Source organism: Ictalurus punctatus, chromosome 19 (assembly GCF_001660625.3).
Source record: "Ictalurus punctatus breed USDA103 chromosome 19, Coco_2.0, whole genome shotgun sequence".
Lineage (NCBI taxonomy): Eukaryota > Metazoa > Chordata > Actinopteri > Siluriformes > Ictaluridae > Ictalurus > Ictalurus punctatus.
The window spans coordinates 15,597,518-15,616,306 of record NC_030434.2 but is presented as its reverse complement, the minus strand read 5'-3'; the positions used below and the strand labels follow the sequence as shown (position 1 = coordinate 15,616,306).

Here is an 18,789-nt window from a genome sequence, read left to right as displayed (position 1 = left end):
AATATGCAGGTCATTATATTACCTTCTATTTTAACACAACCCTTTGTAGTTGCTTTTGGCTCCTATGCTAACAGACACACACATATTCACACATATCCTGGACAGCTGCCAATATAGCAGATAGCATCAGCCTCTGGCTGTATGCTAAAGCTGTAAAGGCATGCCCTAGCCTTGACTCTCCTGCATGAAGCCACATATTTGTAGAGGGATGATGTTGCTCAGATAAAGCAACACAGCCGATATATTTATTTTGATACCCTATCTTTGACAATATCTAATCTGAGCATGGTGCGAGGCAGCACGGGCATGTAGTGGCCATGCTGGCCAAGGCTGAGGTTAGCTATACACTGCACCTGTAGCCTGAACTTAATGCTAAAGGCTAATGAAGGGAAGGCTGTGTTAATGGCCACACTGATGGGAAGCAACTTTTGGTTACAGCCATAATTCAAATTCATTATTTCAGTGCACCAGTCATGATTGGCTAGCAGATGGAGGCTGGACTTCCGCCTGCATCACAACCTACAATGCAACATGTTTTGGACTATATATTGCAGTTTTTATAAGCACACCTCTTCCTCACTCTGTAGAAAGAGGGTGGTCCGGTGAGGTACCTAACACATTCAGTCCGAGAAATGGGGATACAGCTTTAACTTAAACTTCTCTTTCAAGCATTAGTTTTGGTGTCTCACTGTGTGATATTGTGACACCCATATTGCCAAACTTATCTTGATGACTGATGCTAAATCTAAAGGACTTGTTTATTTGTGGACTTAGCTCAATAAGGTTTGTTGTGATGACCAACTTGCATCAGTACATTTATCCTCAATATTCCCAGAAAGCAGAATGTCTGTAAATGTCACTTTAGTGCCAGCAAGAAAGCTGTTTATAATGAACACACATTGAGGTCTGCCTTATCCAGGGTTTCAAAGGGAGGATGAGATAATAAGTACCGTAGCTGCATACCACAAAGCAGTCAAGCCATGTTTATAAACAAGACAGAAGTGGTGTGCTGCTTTCATGGAAAAACATATGTGTCTGAGTGTTTACCAACAGTCCTGTTTCCAAAACCTGCATGACAAGCTGAAATGGCAGTAAGGGATACTTTAATGGTAGAGAAGGCTTTACCCATGTCTAACTGTTCCTTTAAAAATGATAAAATCACTGGGAAAGAGCACTAAAGACCAACTGAAACCTGATGCCACAAACCAGTCCTCAGACACATTCTTATTGCAGTCATAGATGATACTCTAGTTTTTGTGTAGAGTTGCAGTATTGTTTTTGGGTAGCCTTGCTGTTGACAAATTTATCCTCACAGTATCATAGCCCTATCAGGATACGAACAAGCCCTCCAACCCTGCCTTACACTCTTACTAGAGCTGGGTCAGTTAGGTCTAACAGAGGAAAAATGTGCACTAGTGCATCAACCCCCTTCAGAGCATACCGATCATTTAGGAAATAGAAGGGATGGTAGTGTGAATACTTTACCTTTTTTGAAGAGATCCATCTCTCCTTATCTGTTCATTTGCTCAAAGGGCTGTCACATCATTGTGTACTTTCCAGTCTCCCTAATGTGGAATATATCAACTTGCCAGGTACATGAGTGGCTGTCCATGACATAAAGCGAGAACTGCTCCAAAATATCAATCCATGTGCCAGCACTTGCAGATGGCAGGAGTGTATGTCCCCATGTTTATTGATATAACTGACCACTGTAGTGTTATCCATCCTGACTGAAATGAGATTTCATGAACCCATGACTGAAAATACTCCATTTGCAGGCATCCTAGGGGATGGCTATCAATGTGATTCCTTCAGACCCAGGAATCTGTGAGAGGGATCAATTCAGGTGTATTAACATAAAACTATTGCTTGGACACTCAATGCGTATCACAGATGCCTAGGTCAACAATCTCAACTTGTATTTTCCGGTGCATGCAGATCTAATATTGGTCATAGACCCCCTTCTTTCTTTGCAGTCAGAAAATCCTCAAATAAAATCCATGGCAGCTTTCCTCATCTTTCTTATGGGTCTCTGTTTACAGCGATCACATTTATTGAAGTGGAGCACTGGGAATCTACTTAATTTGTAGAGTTTTGTCTGTCTGCCTCCTCATGTGAAGTGTAGGTGCCAGTGCTTCCTCAGCACAGTTTGTAGAGCAGATAGCATGGCTGGACTCGCTGCCCTAGTACACCAAAGTATGCCAAGATACAGTAGATTGCCTATTTTTTTGGCATCATTGTCAAGTGGTTATAAATATCAACAATCCTTTGAAATCTTTTGTGAAAACCAAAATAATCTCATTCAAATTTGATTAGTTAAAAATGAAATGACCAGTTATGACCATCAGACTTAATCCGAATGATAATTCTGTGATTAGCAGTTCCAGGATTATGAACAGAAATGTGTGTCCAACTAAGACTTGGTTGTGTTTAGGGGCAGACCCGAAAAAAAAATGTGTGAACGGGTCTATGGGCTGCTACAAATTTTAATGCAATTAGATTTTACCTCCAGGCAACTAAATGAGTAATGAGTAACAATGGAGTTTTAAATGCATTAACACCTGACAATCACAATACGCACAGAAATGCATTATAGTATTGTTAGAGACAAAGGAATCTCAGATTATGTCCTTCAGCCCTCCGTCAGCCTTACAGCCTTTTATTTCGAGGCAGGCATGACGTTACAGAGGATCATAAATATAATAAATATCATATAATCTTATCATGCAGGCCTATTTCTTACTCTCCTAAACAGGAAATTGTAATATGTGACTATGGTAAAGGAAATGTATGTGTGTATATATATATATATATATATATATATATATATATATATATATATATATATATATATATATATATATATATATATATATAATTCATTACTCATTGACCTTTCTGTCTTACTGAACCTCTCTTTTTGTTTCTCTCTCTATATATATCTGTCCCTCTTTCTCTCTTTATCCGTCTCTCTCACTATCACTCACTTTGTGCTTCACCCAGGTGACAAGCAGAGGAGAGAGCAAATCTGTTGCCAATGGTAAGAGAATTTGATAGCCACAGTGGGTCCATTTTATAGTCTGCGTTACGAACTCTGTGCGTGTGCGTTCTTGGCAGGGCACAATCACACACACTTTCATATACTACAGACAATTTGAAAATTCCACTCAGCCTACAGCACATGTCTTTGGACTGGGGGAGGAAACCGGAGTACCAGGAGGAAAAGCCCAGAGCACAGGGAGAACATGCAAACTCTGCACACACATGGCAGAGGCGGGAATCGAACCCCTAACCCCAGAGGTGCGAGGCAAACCCACTAAATTACCATCAAAATTATTGTCACCTACCAGCGTGTTTTTGGGAGGTGTGAGAAAACCGAAGAAACACAGAATAATTCCTTTATAGGTAGTAATAGGTTAAAACTTAACTTAAGTAAACTTAAAGTTCCATGCCCGCACCTTGGCCTGTTGATCCAGGCCAACTATAAATCACCATTCGTTCATGGCTCATGCGTTTTAACATGCCTCTGTAGCATAGTGTTCTATTTTGAAAGCACACCTTTTGTTCCATTATGGGAGGACAATGTGGCCTTCGGACATGCCGGACATGGAGAGATAATGTGCAATGTGTCCGCTGCACACCCACACACACACACACACACCACGGTCGTCTTGTCCCCAGCTGCCTCAGCCTGCATTCTAGACTTGGACAGGACAAGCAGCTGCCTGTTTGTCACATTATTGAGTGGAGTGACAAAAGATTAGCAGGCTAAAGTGTCACACGGGCAAGTACAGGGGAGCAGCTGTCCTCTGCTTCTGAATAGGCACATGCAGTGACTAATGAGGCAAAAAAAAACACCTTTAAGTATGAGCCCAGACTTTTTTTAAGGAGTAAAGGGCAATTGACAGTCAATCATTAAAATGACTGAAAAACATTCAGAGAATTTGATAATTTATAATAACTTACTATCCTTGTAAGGAACTTTCATTAACACAATTATTAATGCAGCTAATTAACCTTATGGCTCTTTTAGGTTTTTTAAATCATAGCTGCAGTTTTTGTAAAGAATAAGTGCTGTTTTCCTTGTATGGTTCAGTGAAATGTCCCAACAAGATTAAAAAACTGTCAGATATCCCTATCCTTATGTGGATATTTGCTCCCCGCCACAATAAAAAAAAACATGGGCACACACATACAGTATGTAAATAAAAAAGCCTATTAATTAACATGCTTGCATAAGAAAACTATACTATGAATATATAGATACTATGAATTTATATTACGTTGTGGTATTTGCTATTTGTTTGTGTGATTGTCTGAGTGTGTGATATTTACTACTCACATTTCCTAACTAACTGTTTTATGTCTCATCAGGAATGGGTCACTAACCTTTCCAAGAAGCCGCAGCACCAGGGACCAAGTGAAAGCACCATATTCCTGTCACATGCATGTACTCATACCAAAAATACCAAAAATAATCTTTTATGTTTTCTTTGGCTCCAGACCACATGGTCCTGATTACAGAATAGTGTTTCAAATGAAGCCACTTTTATAGTGAGAAATGTGGACATTTAGATCAACTGAAAATACTGAGCAGTTCAAAAATGACCCATTTCCTTTAGCTGGATTAGACATATTTAAATACCGTGCATAATTTCACTCATAATTTTAAACAGCTTATAATGTGTTGCTTTTTTAGAATCTCTTCTCTGCTAGTCACCCTTCACACCTTTTAATTTATAATTAAAGCGAAGCTTGACATATTCATATTTTATTCATGTTCACCAGTCCAGGGCAAAATATGGGCACCCATAGAGTAGTGTATTTTTTACTTTTACTCTTTTTTGGGGGGGTCAAAGTGACACATTTTTAATAGTGAAACTATGGTCTTAATAATATATGTTAGCACATAGTGTATGTTTTGTAATTAACTATATATTTTGTATGTTTCCACTTTATATAAACTGACATTCCTGCTTCTGCTCTCAATATTAAGCTCAGATTACAGCCATTATAGACATTAATGATTATTATCACAGTAACTTCTTCATTTTTGTTTCAAGTGCTTTTTAGTCAGTATATTCAACATGATGTATCACATTTCAAGTAGACATAAACGCTTTGCTCTGCACTGAATAAAGGGAACATGGAGGGAAAAAAAGACTTTCACAAACATTTCTCTGCATATAATACTTGCTTGAGTTGCCATTATCATTTTGAAAGTGTGTTCAGTATGTAAAAGGACAGATGGCTCTAAGCCATTACTGTGGACCAATTAACGTTGTCTGTTTGTTCTTTTTTTTCATTCACCCTTCAGCACTTCATTTAGAGTAGAACCCTGGATATTGTCAACAGTATAATTGGACTGTAGTATGTGCTGGTGGACAGACAGTCAGTGGCTTTTTGAATCAGCAGGTTTCACTGGTTAATGTTTATGTGACTGACGGTAGATTGTGGCTTGTGTTGTGTTGTTGGGGTTAGTTTCCCCGATTTAGTATTTTGGTTCATGTTTTAAAATGTGAAAACGTCTGAGTTTTGGTCTTTGACAATCAATTAAAAGACAAAGTTGTACTCTGTATATTTTCCATAATGAACCTTGACTGTATTGGGGTAATTCTCTGCAAATCATGCCAACTTTAATTCTTTACCTTTTAACACTCTGACCATTTATTGTAACCAAGTTTCACACAGGACATCTTTTAAATATTGTATCATTCTCTCAAAACAGCAATAAAGAGATCAATGTAAAAAAAAAATTTAAAAAACTTGTATCTTTTTGTTGTACAGTTTTACATTCAGCACTGTCTGCTAGAACTTATTGCAATATAATTTCAGCAGTGCTTCTTCCTAAAATCCTTCTTAGACTGTGTCTGTGTGTGCGTGTGTGTTTCCAGCAAGCTGACCACAAGTATGACGCCATGCTAAACTTGTATCACCTTTTGATTGTCACATATACCACTCCTCCCAAACCCTAACAATAGACCCAGTGTCACTGTCCAATCAGAGAGCAGCACAGAGGTTCCATAGACACACAGGTCTGTATTAGGTGAGTGGAGTTAGAGTTTGCTGTATACTGTGTCCTGGACCCTTGAGAATAAGATCCTCAGTGCCGTTGTGGACGTCTCAGGTAAGAGGCAGGAAGTTGTCCTTCTTTTCATTATCATGTAGAATGCCAGACTGGTGTAAAGTGTGTCTCAGAGTAACCGATACTCACTTAAACAGCGCTTCAGCTGCATGGTTGTTGGCTTGCATTCAAGAGTTGTTATGCAACACTTCCAAAAAGCTTTGCAAAAATGGTGAGAGCCAAGGCCAGAGGTTTAGCTCTGTATTGCAGCCCACCTCAAGCAGCCAGCATGGCTTTGTGCTGATCTCTGACGGGACCAGCATACTTTGGGGTTTTCACTTAATGCTGTTTAATGCAGGAATTGTCTACACCATTCCTACTACTAGTAGTCCTGTGATATTCCAGTCTTTCCACCACGGCAGAAGTGGCTTAGTAAAGTATAACTTTTCTAATACCTCTGAGAGATGGTTAATCTACCGCAAAGACGGTCTGGATTATGACTGAGTTACTCTGATGTAGCATGATTAGACTTGCGTTCAATTTCGAATAGCGTTCAACTCATTAGAATATTTATTGGCTTTCAAGTACATGTTTCAGTTGATCTGATTACAGTGTAAATGAGAGCAAAGATATTCATCCAAAGTACTTTAACACAATATGTTAAGGCACCATGATCATGAATCACATTAGTCTAACATAACTAATACACTAGAGAGTAATGATCAGTTCATTAGTGGTTAGGCATAAAACCAATGGTAAATATAGATACACTGGAAAGACAGTTGGGGTGTGTGTGTGTGTGTGTGTGTGTGTGTGTGTGTGTGTGTTACACTGATCTGACCAAACAGTGTGTGTTTCAAAAATAGCCTACAAGGACACTCTCGATTTACTGTGCAAATGAGTGGGAGGCTTGGATGAGATCAGCCAAGTTCATTGTTTCCAAGAGTAAATAGCACCTGTTCCAAACCATAGTTTATTATTCTCAAAAATAACCCCTTCTCATTACCCCTACAACACCTGCCTCTTACTTTTTTATGGCCTGCTGATTTACTTCCTGAGTTACTGCCATAGAAATGTTGTATGCCATGTCAGTTTTTAGACTAGCATACTTTCCTATTTGAGGGATTGTTAAATCTAAGAATGGTGAATTAATAAAGGTAATCTAATAATACTTTTCGAGAAAATATAATTTGATTCCAGTCATGTCCACAGGAAGTAGTTCAACGGTCAGTGATGTTGTTGCCTGAACAAATCTGAACAGACCTTTCAATGAATAGTACTTTGTATTATTTCAAAGATAATTTGCAAAGGTTTACCAAAAAGATGACCTGATTGTCTATAGAATAGGCACAAATATGATTTAAATGGGATTTTTGCCTCAAAGACAAATAAAACATTTTAAATGATCTTGTAACTGATTTGTCTCTTATTGCACTCAGGAACTGTGTAGCCATGGCAGATACTGAGGAAGTGGTGGAGGAGGAAGTGCAGTAAGTATCATCATATTGCTACATTACGTTTATCATTTTATTCCTATCAATAATATTATCTTTTCTCTCACCTTACTTCCCTTTCTGTGTATCTGTTGTGCTCTGATTCCATAGGGAAGAAGGTAAGGTTGCTGGAAAGTCCACTTTTGAAATCTTCTCTGCTTGATTTCTTGCCTATTAATGAACTATTATTTGTTTATTAATTAATATTCCTGTATGAAAGGGGAATTGGTCACTTCAGCGGTTAATCTTGATGTGGCTTTAGATTTTCTTCTGAAATCATAAGATGTACATACAGTATGTATAGGGAAAAAATATAGTTCTTAGCTTTGTAAATGGATTCTACCTGAAACCATCCCAGTTTTAAAAAAAATCTCTACTATAGGCCTTTACATAGAACATTCAAATGGAAGAACCACAATTCTGGAAAAGTTGGGATAGTATGGTAAATGCTAATAAAAACAAAGAGGAGTGATTTGTATGTACTTTGACTTGGATCTAAACAAAAAATTTATATAGACAAGGCATTTGATGTTTTACCTATTCAACGGCATAGTTTTTGGAAGATAAACGTTTATTTTGAAATTGATTCATGAAACACCTTCCAAAAAAGTTGGGACACTGGCGATTTAGGACTAATAGTGATGTGACAAGTTGAAAAAAGAAGGTGATGTGAAACTGTTAAGGCAATCGTCTAATCACAGTATGTAAGGAGCCTCCAAAAAAAGGCCTAGTCCTTCAAGAGCAAGGATGGCTCGAGGCTCGCCAATCGGCCAACAGATGCTTCAGCAAATAGTCCAACACTTTGAGAACAACATTCTTCAAAAACAAATTGGTAGGATTCTGAGCATTTCACTTTCTACAGTGCACGATATAATTAAAAGATTCAATTGAAGTAATCCGGTGAAATCTCGAAAACCACTTCTCAATACGTGTGATCTCCGATCCCTCAGACGTCACTGTGTTAAAAACCGTCATGAGTCTGTAATGGCTATTGTGACTCGGGAATACTTTGGTAAACCTTTATCAGTCAACACCATTCACTGCTGCATCCACAGATGCAAGTTAAGTTTTTACTATGCAAAACAGAAGCCATACATCAACACTGTCCAGAAGCAGCGCCGACTTCTCTGGGCTCGCTCTCATCTGAGATGGACAGTAGCACAGTGGAATCATGTTTTGTGGTCCAACGAGTCAACATTTCAAATAGTTTTTGTACAAAACAGCCATCGCATTTCACTGGCGAAGAGGGAAAGGACCAGTTGTTATCAGCATCAGGTCCAAAAGCCAGCGTCTGTCATGGTATGGGGGCGTGTCAGTGCCCATGGCTTGGGTAACTTGCACATCTGTGAGGGCATCATTAATGCAGAAAAATATGTACACATTTTGGAGCAACATATGCTGGCATCCAGAGCAGGACAACGCCAAACCACATTCTGCCCGGATTACAAGCGCATGGTTGCATAAGCAGAGAGTGCGGGTGCTAGCATGGCCTCCCTGCAGTCCTGACCTGTCTCCGATTGAGAATGTGTGGCACAGTATGAAGTGGAAAAAAATAAGGCAACGAAGGACCCACACAGTTGCACAGCTGAAGAAATGCATAATGGATGAATGGGGGTAAAACTCCACGTACTAAACTTAACCAACCGGTGTCTTCAGCGTCCAAACACTTAATAAGTGTTATTAACTGAAAAAGTGATGTTACACAGTGGTAAACATTCGACTGTCCCAACTTTTTTGGAGTGTGTTGCAGTCATCAGATTTGAAATGAGTGTTGATTTTCAAAAACATCAAATAATGTGTTAATAATGTGCTTTCAATATAGTACAGGGTGAATTGAATTTTCAAATGACAAATTTTTAAAAAATAAAAAATTGCATTTTCCATACTGTCCCAACTTTTTCTTAATTGGAGTTGTACATACCTCGGGTGTTGTTACTGTTTGTAGGACTACCGATGGATAAAATATAAAACTTTTCTAACTAGGCTAGTTTGGTGTCTCTAGCCAAGGTATGGCACAAGTAAGCTTTAGCTGCTACAGCGCCATGCAAAGTACATTATCTTTCCTTATGCTCTGCTCATATCATGTTCATGTAAACTGCAACTCATATAGACATTTACACACCTTTCCTGCTTAACATGAGAGGGTGTTACTGTTTCAGTTTCAAACCCTTTACTGCTTTAAAAAATGTTTAAAACATTGGTGTATATCCATTTTTCCTCACACTGTGTGAGTTAGCATTTAGCAGAATTGAGAGACTGTCAGCCAATAAGATACGAGTGTTTCCACATATTTTCCTGTAAACTCTGTCTGATGGGTCTCACCTCCATTCACTGACAACACTCCCATCTTCATTTTCTGACGTTCAGTTACGTCATGACAAACTGCTCCAAGTGGAGAATTATTTGGGGCTAAAGAAAAAATCTTCAGGGCTACAGCCCCCAATGCCCAGTCCCACATGATTTATTTTAAAAATGCATTTTACATAATATTGTATTCTTAACAATAAATTTATAATGCACGTAATGTAATTTTATTGACATCAGTAACTGTAATAAATTATCAATCAATTTAAAATGTAACGTGTTACATTGCTGCGTTATCAGAAAAAGTCATTAGAATACATTAAATACCCAACTCTGGTGTTATGTTTCTAGGTTAATACAGTACATGTCTGGTAATAAAGAAGCGTTTGTGACATATACAGAATGACTGCCAGTTTCCTTTATTAATTTACAGGAAAGCAAATAAAATTGTCACATTATGAGATGAAATGCAATTTAAAAAAATGATTCATGATATGATCTCTGTTTGTGGATCTCAATGTTCTGACGAAGGTGATAAGTGTATGCGCTTCGTAGTTCAGCTATACATAATCATACAATTTAATATAACCAGTTATCTCAGCACAACATCTTAACAACGCCATAGTGTGTGAAAGAAACTTCATTTGGACCATTCTGGAGCTGAATGGATTTTTCAGAATTTTCTTCTATTTATTTATCTACTAATCCCAATTATGTCCACTCAGTTGAGGAGGAAATCATTGACGAAGGTAAAGCTTTGGATCTATGTTGACTTGCTGTGAACTGCATGCTTGTGTCCACACATTTAACACCAGTGGGTTCTTCATCCTTTATAGAGTGTTCAGGTAACATTGGTATGGTACCCTCACTTTGTGCTTTGTTGAACACACACAAGATCCTTCCCAATCTTGTCCCTGTCATCGTACCTGTTTCAGCTCACGCTGTATACTGGCACCTGTCCAGTTTACTAATGGTTACACTTTAATCCAATATTTTGATGTGTCATTTCATATGGAATAACACTGCACAATCAATCTGTAGTGATATTGCATGATGTGAACTATGACACACACACACACACACGCACACACACACATATTGGTGATCATTTTATATCTCCACAAAACTTAGGAAGACCTTTTGACTGTATCATTAATTTTCTTCTGGAACTTTATTATTATTATTATTATTATTATTATTATTATTATTATTATTATTATGCTTAATAATAATGCTTAATATTATGCTTAAGTTTGAAATGTTCACATACTGGAGTCTTATCAATCTTGTTTTCTTATGATAGTGCCTCCCCCTGAAGTGGAAGGTAAAGCATATGTTTTGCACATTTTTATATGTATATAGCTTATATTTGGATGTTTGTATTTGCAATCATTCATTTATACAGTCAGTGGATCACAGGCACTCACTGTTTACAATAACTTTTTTTGTATTCATCGCATCCACTTTCAACTTTTCATGTTCTTGCAATAGCACCTTCGCAAGAAATTGAAGGTAACTTTGCATGACTTAGACATTATTGTGATTAAAAATGTTCACTGCATGCTGAGATAGAACATTTACAAGTATTTAAATGTTTATTAAGCAGTTTCGGAGTTAATAGGACAAAAATCATGTAAATCTTAAATCTCATAGATGCCTATTGAAGTAACACGTTAAATTACAATTTCTCTTTAATGTTTACACTTAATTCCTAAAAATTCATCCTCTAAGTTCACATATTTTTTTTTATATTTTCAAATCAGAACCAGAAGCTGAAGTAGAAGGTAACATCAGAATTATGCACTTGCCTTCTATTCCCATTTTCATCACACAGCCGTCATGATACTGACATTGTTTTGCTGTCCTTCTTCCATAGTAGTGTTTAGTGCATTACACTGTGCAATCAAATCTTCAGAATGACATTTCACAACTCCAAGTCTTATATACATTTTTCATGTTTTCATATCAGAACCAGAAGCTGAAGAAGAAGGTAACAGCATAATTTTGCACTCGCCTTCTATTCAGATTTTCATTAAACAGCCATCATGACACTGACAATGTTTTGTTATCCTTTATAAATAGAAGTGTATAGTGCATTACATAGTGCAATAAACTCTCCAAAATTACATTTTCAAGTCTTATATGCATTTTTCATGTTTTCATATCAGAACCAGAACCTGAAGTGGAAGGTAACAGCACAATTTTCTACTCATCTCGAAACACTAGAATTCTGAAGAATTCACTAGAAATTTTAAGATAAATAGCAACTTTATATTTCTCAAATACTTTTCACACATACAATTAACATATTCATATTATATAGAAATTTATTATATCGTCTATCTGCTGCTTATTCTCGAATGACTATCATTTCTATCCATATAAATTGCTGACACCACACAAACAACCACAAATACAACATGTTTAATTTTTGGTAGATGTAGATGTTATATAATGTATGCTGACTGGATCACTCAGGCATGCTGGGCTCTTGCATGTAGGTCAAGGATGCACAACAAATGTTTGGGCAGACATTTTGCATCCCATACTGCACAGTGTTTATTAGTGTTTATTAGCTGTAAGAACATCGCCGGTCAGAACATTGGGTTGTCACTCTTTCCAAAAGAAACACTTTACAGATTTGGGGAAATTGTGAAATTGTTTTCTTTTATTTGTGACAAGATTTTGTAATTTGTGAAATGCACATGCTATGTCTAAATGAATATTTTTTATTGTGAACATTAGCCCCGGCTGAGGAGGAGGCTGCAGGTAATTTAGGTTTTTTTCCCCCCCTTTTATTAGGTCTTGCTTTTTCCAGATATAGCACAACATAATCTAACAGCTCAAGGTTGAGTGTAACATTTTCATGTTTCACTTCACCAGCCAACAATTCATTTTTATGTTTATCATCGAATTAAAACTTTAAATATTTTTATATTATGGCTTTCTTAAATCGGCAAAGTAAAATGATGCCCCTAAGCAGTGGCTAATGAACATAACTTCTGTTAAGTTTAGAATTGCAGTATTAATCAGTGAAGTGTATACAGTATTCTTGTTAATTCCAGCGCTAATGTTAATACTAATGCTAGTGTCATTGCTTGTTTTAGATGAGATGAAACCAAAGCCAAAGTAGGACTTTTTTTTTAATTATTTAAAAATTTTGACATATTCTGTACATAGTTCACAGTAATTAAAAGTGAAAACAATTTTTTTAGGATGTTCATGCAAAATATTGCAGCTCCAAAGATTCCAGAGGGAGACAAAGTGGACTTTGATGTAAGTTTAATATACTTTAATAATACAAAATAGCCGATAGATAGTTTTAAAAGTGTGTCTATAGTGTACAGTGTATCTACTGAAAAATAATTATCTACATGTACAGTTGTTGGCTGACAGGAGTGGAACCCGATGTGATCTTCTGCTGTTGTAGCCCATCAATTCGATGTGTTTTGTGCTCTGAGATGCCATTCTGCTCACCACGATTGTAAAGAGTGCTTATATCCAGTGGTCAATAACTCTAAAAGAGTTTGTTGTTGTTGTTGTTTGGTTTATTTTTAAAGAGCCATTTGCCCTAACTTAAGGGTTCTCAAACTTTTTGTAGCCAGGGATTGTAAAATAAATCCCACAGATCTGCTCACTATAGATTTATTTCATGAACATTATTTAAATGTATACAATAATATCTTGTATATTTATTAGACCCATAGAGCTTTTAATTCCTGAACCTTCCACCAGGAGGTTTGGATTAAATCCATCCGACTGAAGTGAACCATAACAATACAATAATAAATGCAATATCCTTGATAATGATAGGGTGCTGTAGCTAAATTTTAAAAATCACAGACGCCCCCTGGCTATGCTTTTCGGACCCCTGGAGATCCCTTTGAGAACCACTGCCCTAACCGGTAAAGCTTAAGTTTAGATAATGTATAGAGGGTTAGGGTAATTTAGTTATCCTAATATCTAATGTCTAATAAGTATAGTGATTTTGTGTGTGTGTGTGTGTGTGTGTGTGTGTGTGTGTGTGTGTGTGTGTGTGTGTGTGTGTGTGTGTGTGTGTGTGTGTGTGTGTGTGTGTGTGTGTGTGTGTGGGTGGGTGGGTGGGTGGGTGGGTCTGTGGCTGGGTCTGTGTGCGTGTGTGTGTGCATGTGCATGTGCACAACAGGACATTCACAGGAAGCGTCTGGAAAAGGATTTGTCAGAACTGCAGTCCCTGATCGAGGCTCATTTCATCCAGAGGAAGAAGGATGAGGAGGAGCTCATTGCTCTGGTCAACAGGATTGTAAGTATGCTACAAGACGACCAGTCTAGCAGGACTGTCTGGAAATGAACTGCTCACTTTAACTGGAACTGTGTGCAGGAGAAGCGCCGTGCTGAGAGAGCAGAACAACAAAGGATCCGGACAGAGAAAGAAAGGGAAAGACAGGCCCGTCTGGCGGTCAGTGACACCTCTTCCAGCCAATCACGCCTCAGTTGCTTTTCAGGAACTTTGGGGAGAAAATATAGAAAGAGAGGATCTTATGAAAGAACACATCTATTGACTATTATTTACAGGAGGAGAAGGAAAGAAGAGAGCAGGAAGAACAAAGGAAGAAGCATGATGAGGATGCCAAGAAGAAGAAGGCTCTCACCAACATGACACACCAGTATGGTGGAATACAGCAGAAGGTCAGGACTACTGAAGTAATAAAGTGATCAATTATATGGAGATGCTTAATATGGTTAGTTATCTAGTCTTATTTTAGGACTAAATACTGCAGGTTTAGGTAAGGTATTGCTGATTCTGTATCAGCTTCAGATATGACTGTGTAGTTCTTACATTTGATCTCACATTTGTCCCAATCACTAATTTATATTTGTAGGTGTGTATTTAGGGGGGCATGGTGGCTTAGTGGTTAGCACGTTCGCCTCACACCCACAGGTTTGGGGGCTCAAGTCCTGCCTCTGCCCTGAGTGTGCAGAGCTTGCATGTTCTCCCCATGCCTCTGGTGTTTCCTCACGATCCTGTGTAGGATAAGCAGTATAGAAAATGGATGGTTTGTATATACTGATAGATATTGAATTATGGAGACTGAGAGAAACTGTTAGCTTAGAATACCTAATGGAACAAAAGGTGAAATATGAAACAAATGATTCCTTTTTATATCAGTATATGGCTCCGTCAATTATATTTTTTATTTTTATCACGTTTCAGTACTTGGCCCTTCCAACATCTGATGCTTCTGATATTAAATTGATGTCAGATCTTTTCACTTTGAAGCAGCCAGCGCATCTTATTCTGACTTTTCTTCCTGACAGATGGAGGGTCGTAAAGGGGCAAAGAAACAGACTGAGAGGGAGAAGAAGAGAAAGATTCTGGCTGAAAGGCGGAAGCCACTCAACATCGACCATCTGTCTGAGGATAAATTGAAGTGAGCTTTTGCCCTCTGACTCCCTCTGGCATGTTGAGAGATTCGCTCAGTGGCACCTTGAGCTCTCAGATCAGGTTTTGAAAATGTCTGATGTCTGAGCGTCTTACCTGATTCCACAGAGAGAAGGCCAGTGAGCTGTGGCAGTGGATGATGGAGCTGGAGTCTGAGAAGTTTGACCTCAGCGAGAAACTTAAGAGACAGAAATACGATGTAAGTGCTTCAACAATTTCATATGGATTTTACCATTTACAACTGTATAATTTGCATTATCCTGTGGTATGTTTGGATCAATTATGATTTGAAAAGATAACAGACACAGGGTTACCAACAGTCAAATAGCTGGAGGGAAGAATCCATTTTATAACGATGCACACAGGCATCATTGGCGTGCCTGTCTAAAATTGTCACTTGCTTGCAGATGACTCTTCTCCAGTCCCGAATCAATGAGCAGCAAAAGTTGTAAGTAGGACAGTGACCTCAGTCTTGTGTAGCCTGCTGTCAGTAACTGTGGTCAGACTTCTTATCTCGGGTCTGGAGGCTCGCTCGCTTGAATGTGGCTGCAGGTGAAAGGCAGGTGTGACTGGTAGGGTTCTGTCAGGGGCGGCTTCTCGTGCACATTCGGACATCCTCGGATCCACAGGTTCCCTCAGGTTGATGCTCTCGGCGATATGTCATGTTGTCTTTTTGTGCTTAGCGAGGCTTCCATATGTGTCCCTTACAGATCACTCAGCTTCTGGCTCGAGTCAAGGATCACCAGAGGTAAGTCCGCTGAGCCACATTGGTCACTTTTCCCCAGTGGTCAAAGGGTCGTGGGCTGGCAGTAAGACCTGACATTTTTGTCATTCAGAAATGTGCTACTCAGTTATGGTGGTGGTAGCAGCTCAGTGGATAAGACATTAGACTTCTGATTGGAAATTCATGAGTTCAAATCTCAGCACCACCAAGCTGCCACTGCTGGGCCCTTGAGCAAGGCCCTAAACCCTCAACTGCTCAGTTGTATAAATGAGATAAATGTTAGTATGCCAGAAATGTAAATGCAAATTATGCTATGTAGTGCATATGAATGCTTTTATTACAGCTTTTCAATTTAATTTAGATTGACAAGTGCATTGAACATGAACACCTCAGGACTGCAAATCTATTGGCCCACACCTTCTGAGACCACTAGATGCCCAGAGGAGTGAGCTCAGAGCATGTGATCCAGCTCAATCCCAAAATCAAACTGACATTGAAGGGGAAAAATCTTTAGGATTTGTAAATAGAATCCTAATATGACCAGTTTAGTGGCTCCTTCACTCCCTGCATTACTGTCCCTTCTAAAATATTTAGACTGGCTGACTTAGTGCATATTAAGTTGAGTAGTTCAACAAAACACCTGTGTAAATAATAGTCATTAGAAAAAGTCTAGACATTTGGATTTGATGTTTGGCCAGAGGTGAGGATGTCCAGGTGTAACGGTAAGTTTATAGTAAGCAACTAATCTACTTTAGTAAAAATTAACAAATTGATGTTTTAGAAACGGTTCATAAGAGGACATAATGACACAGAGTTGTTGTGTTTTCTGTGTGACAAAGTGGTGTGTGTTATGTTTTTGCATGAATAAATATTAATTTGGTTTTGGGTTTCTGCCTTGGGTGCCATCTAATCTTAAGACATGTATCTTGTATTGTATTTCTACCATTTCTTAAAATGCCTCACTAGCTATAAAGACCGAGTGCTTTAAAGTTCAAACTGATACAGTTATGTATTAGTGGTAGATAGAGGTGGATCATCTATCTAAATAGGAATGATCCTTCTTACAGGTTCTTGTACAATACAGCACTACCTTATATTATTGTTTTATACATTGATCTCTTTCATTTTAACACAAATATCAAGGAGCAATCAAAATATCTGTTGAAATATTATTAATCCATTTAAGTGCCTTTCTCAATCATGGCCAGGTGTTGCAGTAATTAGGGACATTCGCCAAACAAGATAAGTAATTACTGCTTTTATTTATTTTATTTTTTTTCCCCCTTGCAGTGCCAAAGGTCGTGGCAAGGGCAAGATGGGCGGCAGGCTGAGGTAAACACACAACTATCTGAGGTGCTCCAGGAAACCAGAAGATTAAATCTGTGCCATTGAAACGCATTCAACAATCACACAGAACTATTTTATTGTTTGACAGCACATGTAGCTCATAGAAATACAGTAAAGAGATCTTTTGTTGTACTGCTTTTCTCCCTGCTTGCTTTTTTTCCCCTTATAGTACGTTTGCTATGGTTAAGCTCATGCATCACAAACTAAGAATCCCCGGATCTGCACAGGGCAGTTTTTATTATTATTAGTAGTAGTAGTAGTAGTAGTAGCAGTAGTAGTAGTAGTAGTAGTAGTCCACTGAAGCAAGGGGGAGACTTGGGCCTAAACTGTTTTTGGAAGGTGTGCAAAAACAAGCACAACATGATGTAATCACACCAAACAATGCAAGTAACAACACAGTACACTGCACATACTGCATTATACTGCTGTAGATTTCTCCTGAAAGATCAATAGTCCATTTATCTATATATCTCACTCATAACAAGAGGAGCTGCATCAATATTAGTTAAACTATATTAGGCCTATAAAGCTGAGCAGATTTGAGTAATTATCAGCATCTATTATTTGAAATTCAGACTAATTTACAACATGCTTTAGCTCCAATGCATATTACTGTTTTACACAGCATATAGTTACAAACAGTTCATAAAGGACTTCAAAAAAAAAAAAAAAAAAAGTAGAAGGAGAATGAACACTGTGTTTACTATTAAATATAATTAAATGAAAACATATGGGATTGGAAACACTCATGAGTCAAACATTCATCAAAAATATTTCTGATCAGCTCAAATATATGAGTGAGTCCACAATTAACTTTTAACTCTTAAAGTTTAACTCTTTGCCTATTATGGTTTTTCTAATATTACCTTTCATGTAATGTGTTATAAAGCTGTTTGTGAATGTAAAAAAAGTCTGAAAAGTTTCAAAAATCAAAGCCTATGACAAATGGAGGTAATGACTCCCACAAGAAGGAGACGATTCTGAATAGCTGAAAAGAGTCGTTAGTAATTCCAGACTTATTTCCTGTACTAACCTACGTAGGTTTGTAACAAAAACCTGCCTCTGGTCTTCATCGACTGCTCGAGAACAGACAGAGCTGAAACTCGTTATGGTAGTGGGAGTTTCTTTTTTGAAACACGCTGACCAATCAGAGCAGGGTATGCTCTCTGAAAGGAAGTGTTTAGAATGAATCCTTTAGAATGGATCATTTAACGAGTCGTTTGTGAAGGGGGGGGGGTAATGCTGCAATTTACATTATGACAACATTAAAGTGTTTTTTGACTTGGATGCATGTAAATCTATTGTATGAGAGCTTTAAAACAAAATTAGGCACATTTCAAAACCATAATAGATGCGCTTTAACTTGAATATTTTTTCAACATTAAATCTAATAAAATGTGCATTTTATCATTCAAAACTGTTTTAATCCATCTCA

At 37.9% G+C, this 18,789-nt stretch overlaps 2 protein-coding genes across 9 annotated transcripts in view; both read left to right on the top strand.

The window, feature by feature from the left end:
* cald1a (caldesmon 1a) overlaps positions 1-5,765 on the top strand; it is a 62,225-nt gene extending 56,460 nt beyond the window's left edge. For all 5 annotated transcript variants that reach the window (XR_001815571.3, XM_017494053.3, XM_017494052.3 and 2 more), the window contains 2 exons: positions 3,004-3,040; positions 4,375-5,765. Coding sequence is in view for 4 of the 5 variants with exons in the window: in XM_017494053.3 (XP_017349542.1) it covers positions 3,004-3,040; positions 4,375-4,388 (51 nt within the window). In the remaining variant the exon portion in view is untranslated. The remainder of the gene's footprint in view (positions 1-3,003; positions 3,041-4,374) is intronic.
* A 207-nt stretch (positions 5,766-5,972) lies between these two features.
* Positions 5,973-17,486, top strand: tnnt2e (troponin T2e, cardiac). Of its 4 annotated transcripts, none has more exons than XM_053688287.1 (18): positions 5,974-6,127; positions 7,504-7,554; positions 7,669-10,610; positions 11,165-11,185; positions 11,353-11,373; positions 11,625-11,645; positions 11,831-11,851; positions 12,030-12,050; positions 12,607-12,630; positions 12,969-12,990; positions 13,077-13,137; positions 14,027-14,143; positions 14,222-14,299; positions 14,416-14,529; positions 15,160-15,272; positions 15,392-15,482; positions 15,994-16,031; positions 17,298-17,486. In XM_053688287.1, exons 3-18 carry the CDS (start codon positions 10,526-10,528, stop codon positions 17,341-17,343), a joined length of 894 nt encoding a protein of 297 aa, XP_053544262.1. In that variant the 5' UTR covers positions 5,974-6,127; positions 7,504-7,554; positions 7,669-10,525; the 3' UTR covers positions 17,344-17,486. The 4 variants fall into 4 exon arrangements, with proteins under 4 accessions (XP_053544260.1, XP_053544263.1, XP_053544262.1 ...); XM_053688286.1 differs by lacking the exon at positions 15,994-16,031 and adding an exon at positions 15,691-15,731; XM_053688285.1 differs by lacking the exon at positions 15,994-16,031 and having other exon boundaries at positions 5,973-6,127.
* The last annotated feature ends 1,303 nt before the right edge of the window (positions 17,487-18,789 follow it).

What these genes read in the sequence shown, in the direction of transcription:
- tnnt2e (XM_053688285.1), top strand. Translation starts at nt 10,526, where the DNA reads ATGGATTTTTCAGAATTTTCTTCTATTTATTTATCTACTAATCCCAAT. An exon ending in ACCTTCGCAAGAAATTGAAG is followed by an intron (nt 11,374 to 11,624) that starts GTAACTTTGCAT and finishes TTTTCAAATCAG; the next exon opens with AACCAGAAGCTGAAGTAGAA. An exon ending in ACCAGAAGCTGAAGTAGAAG is followed by an intron (nt 11,646 to 11,830) that starts GTAACATCAGAA and finishes TTTTCATATCAG; the next exon opens with AACCAGAAGCTGAAGAAGAA.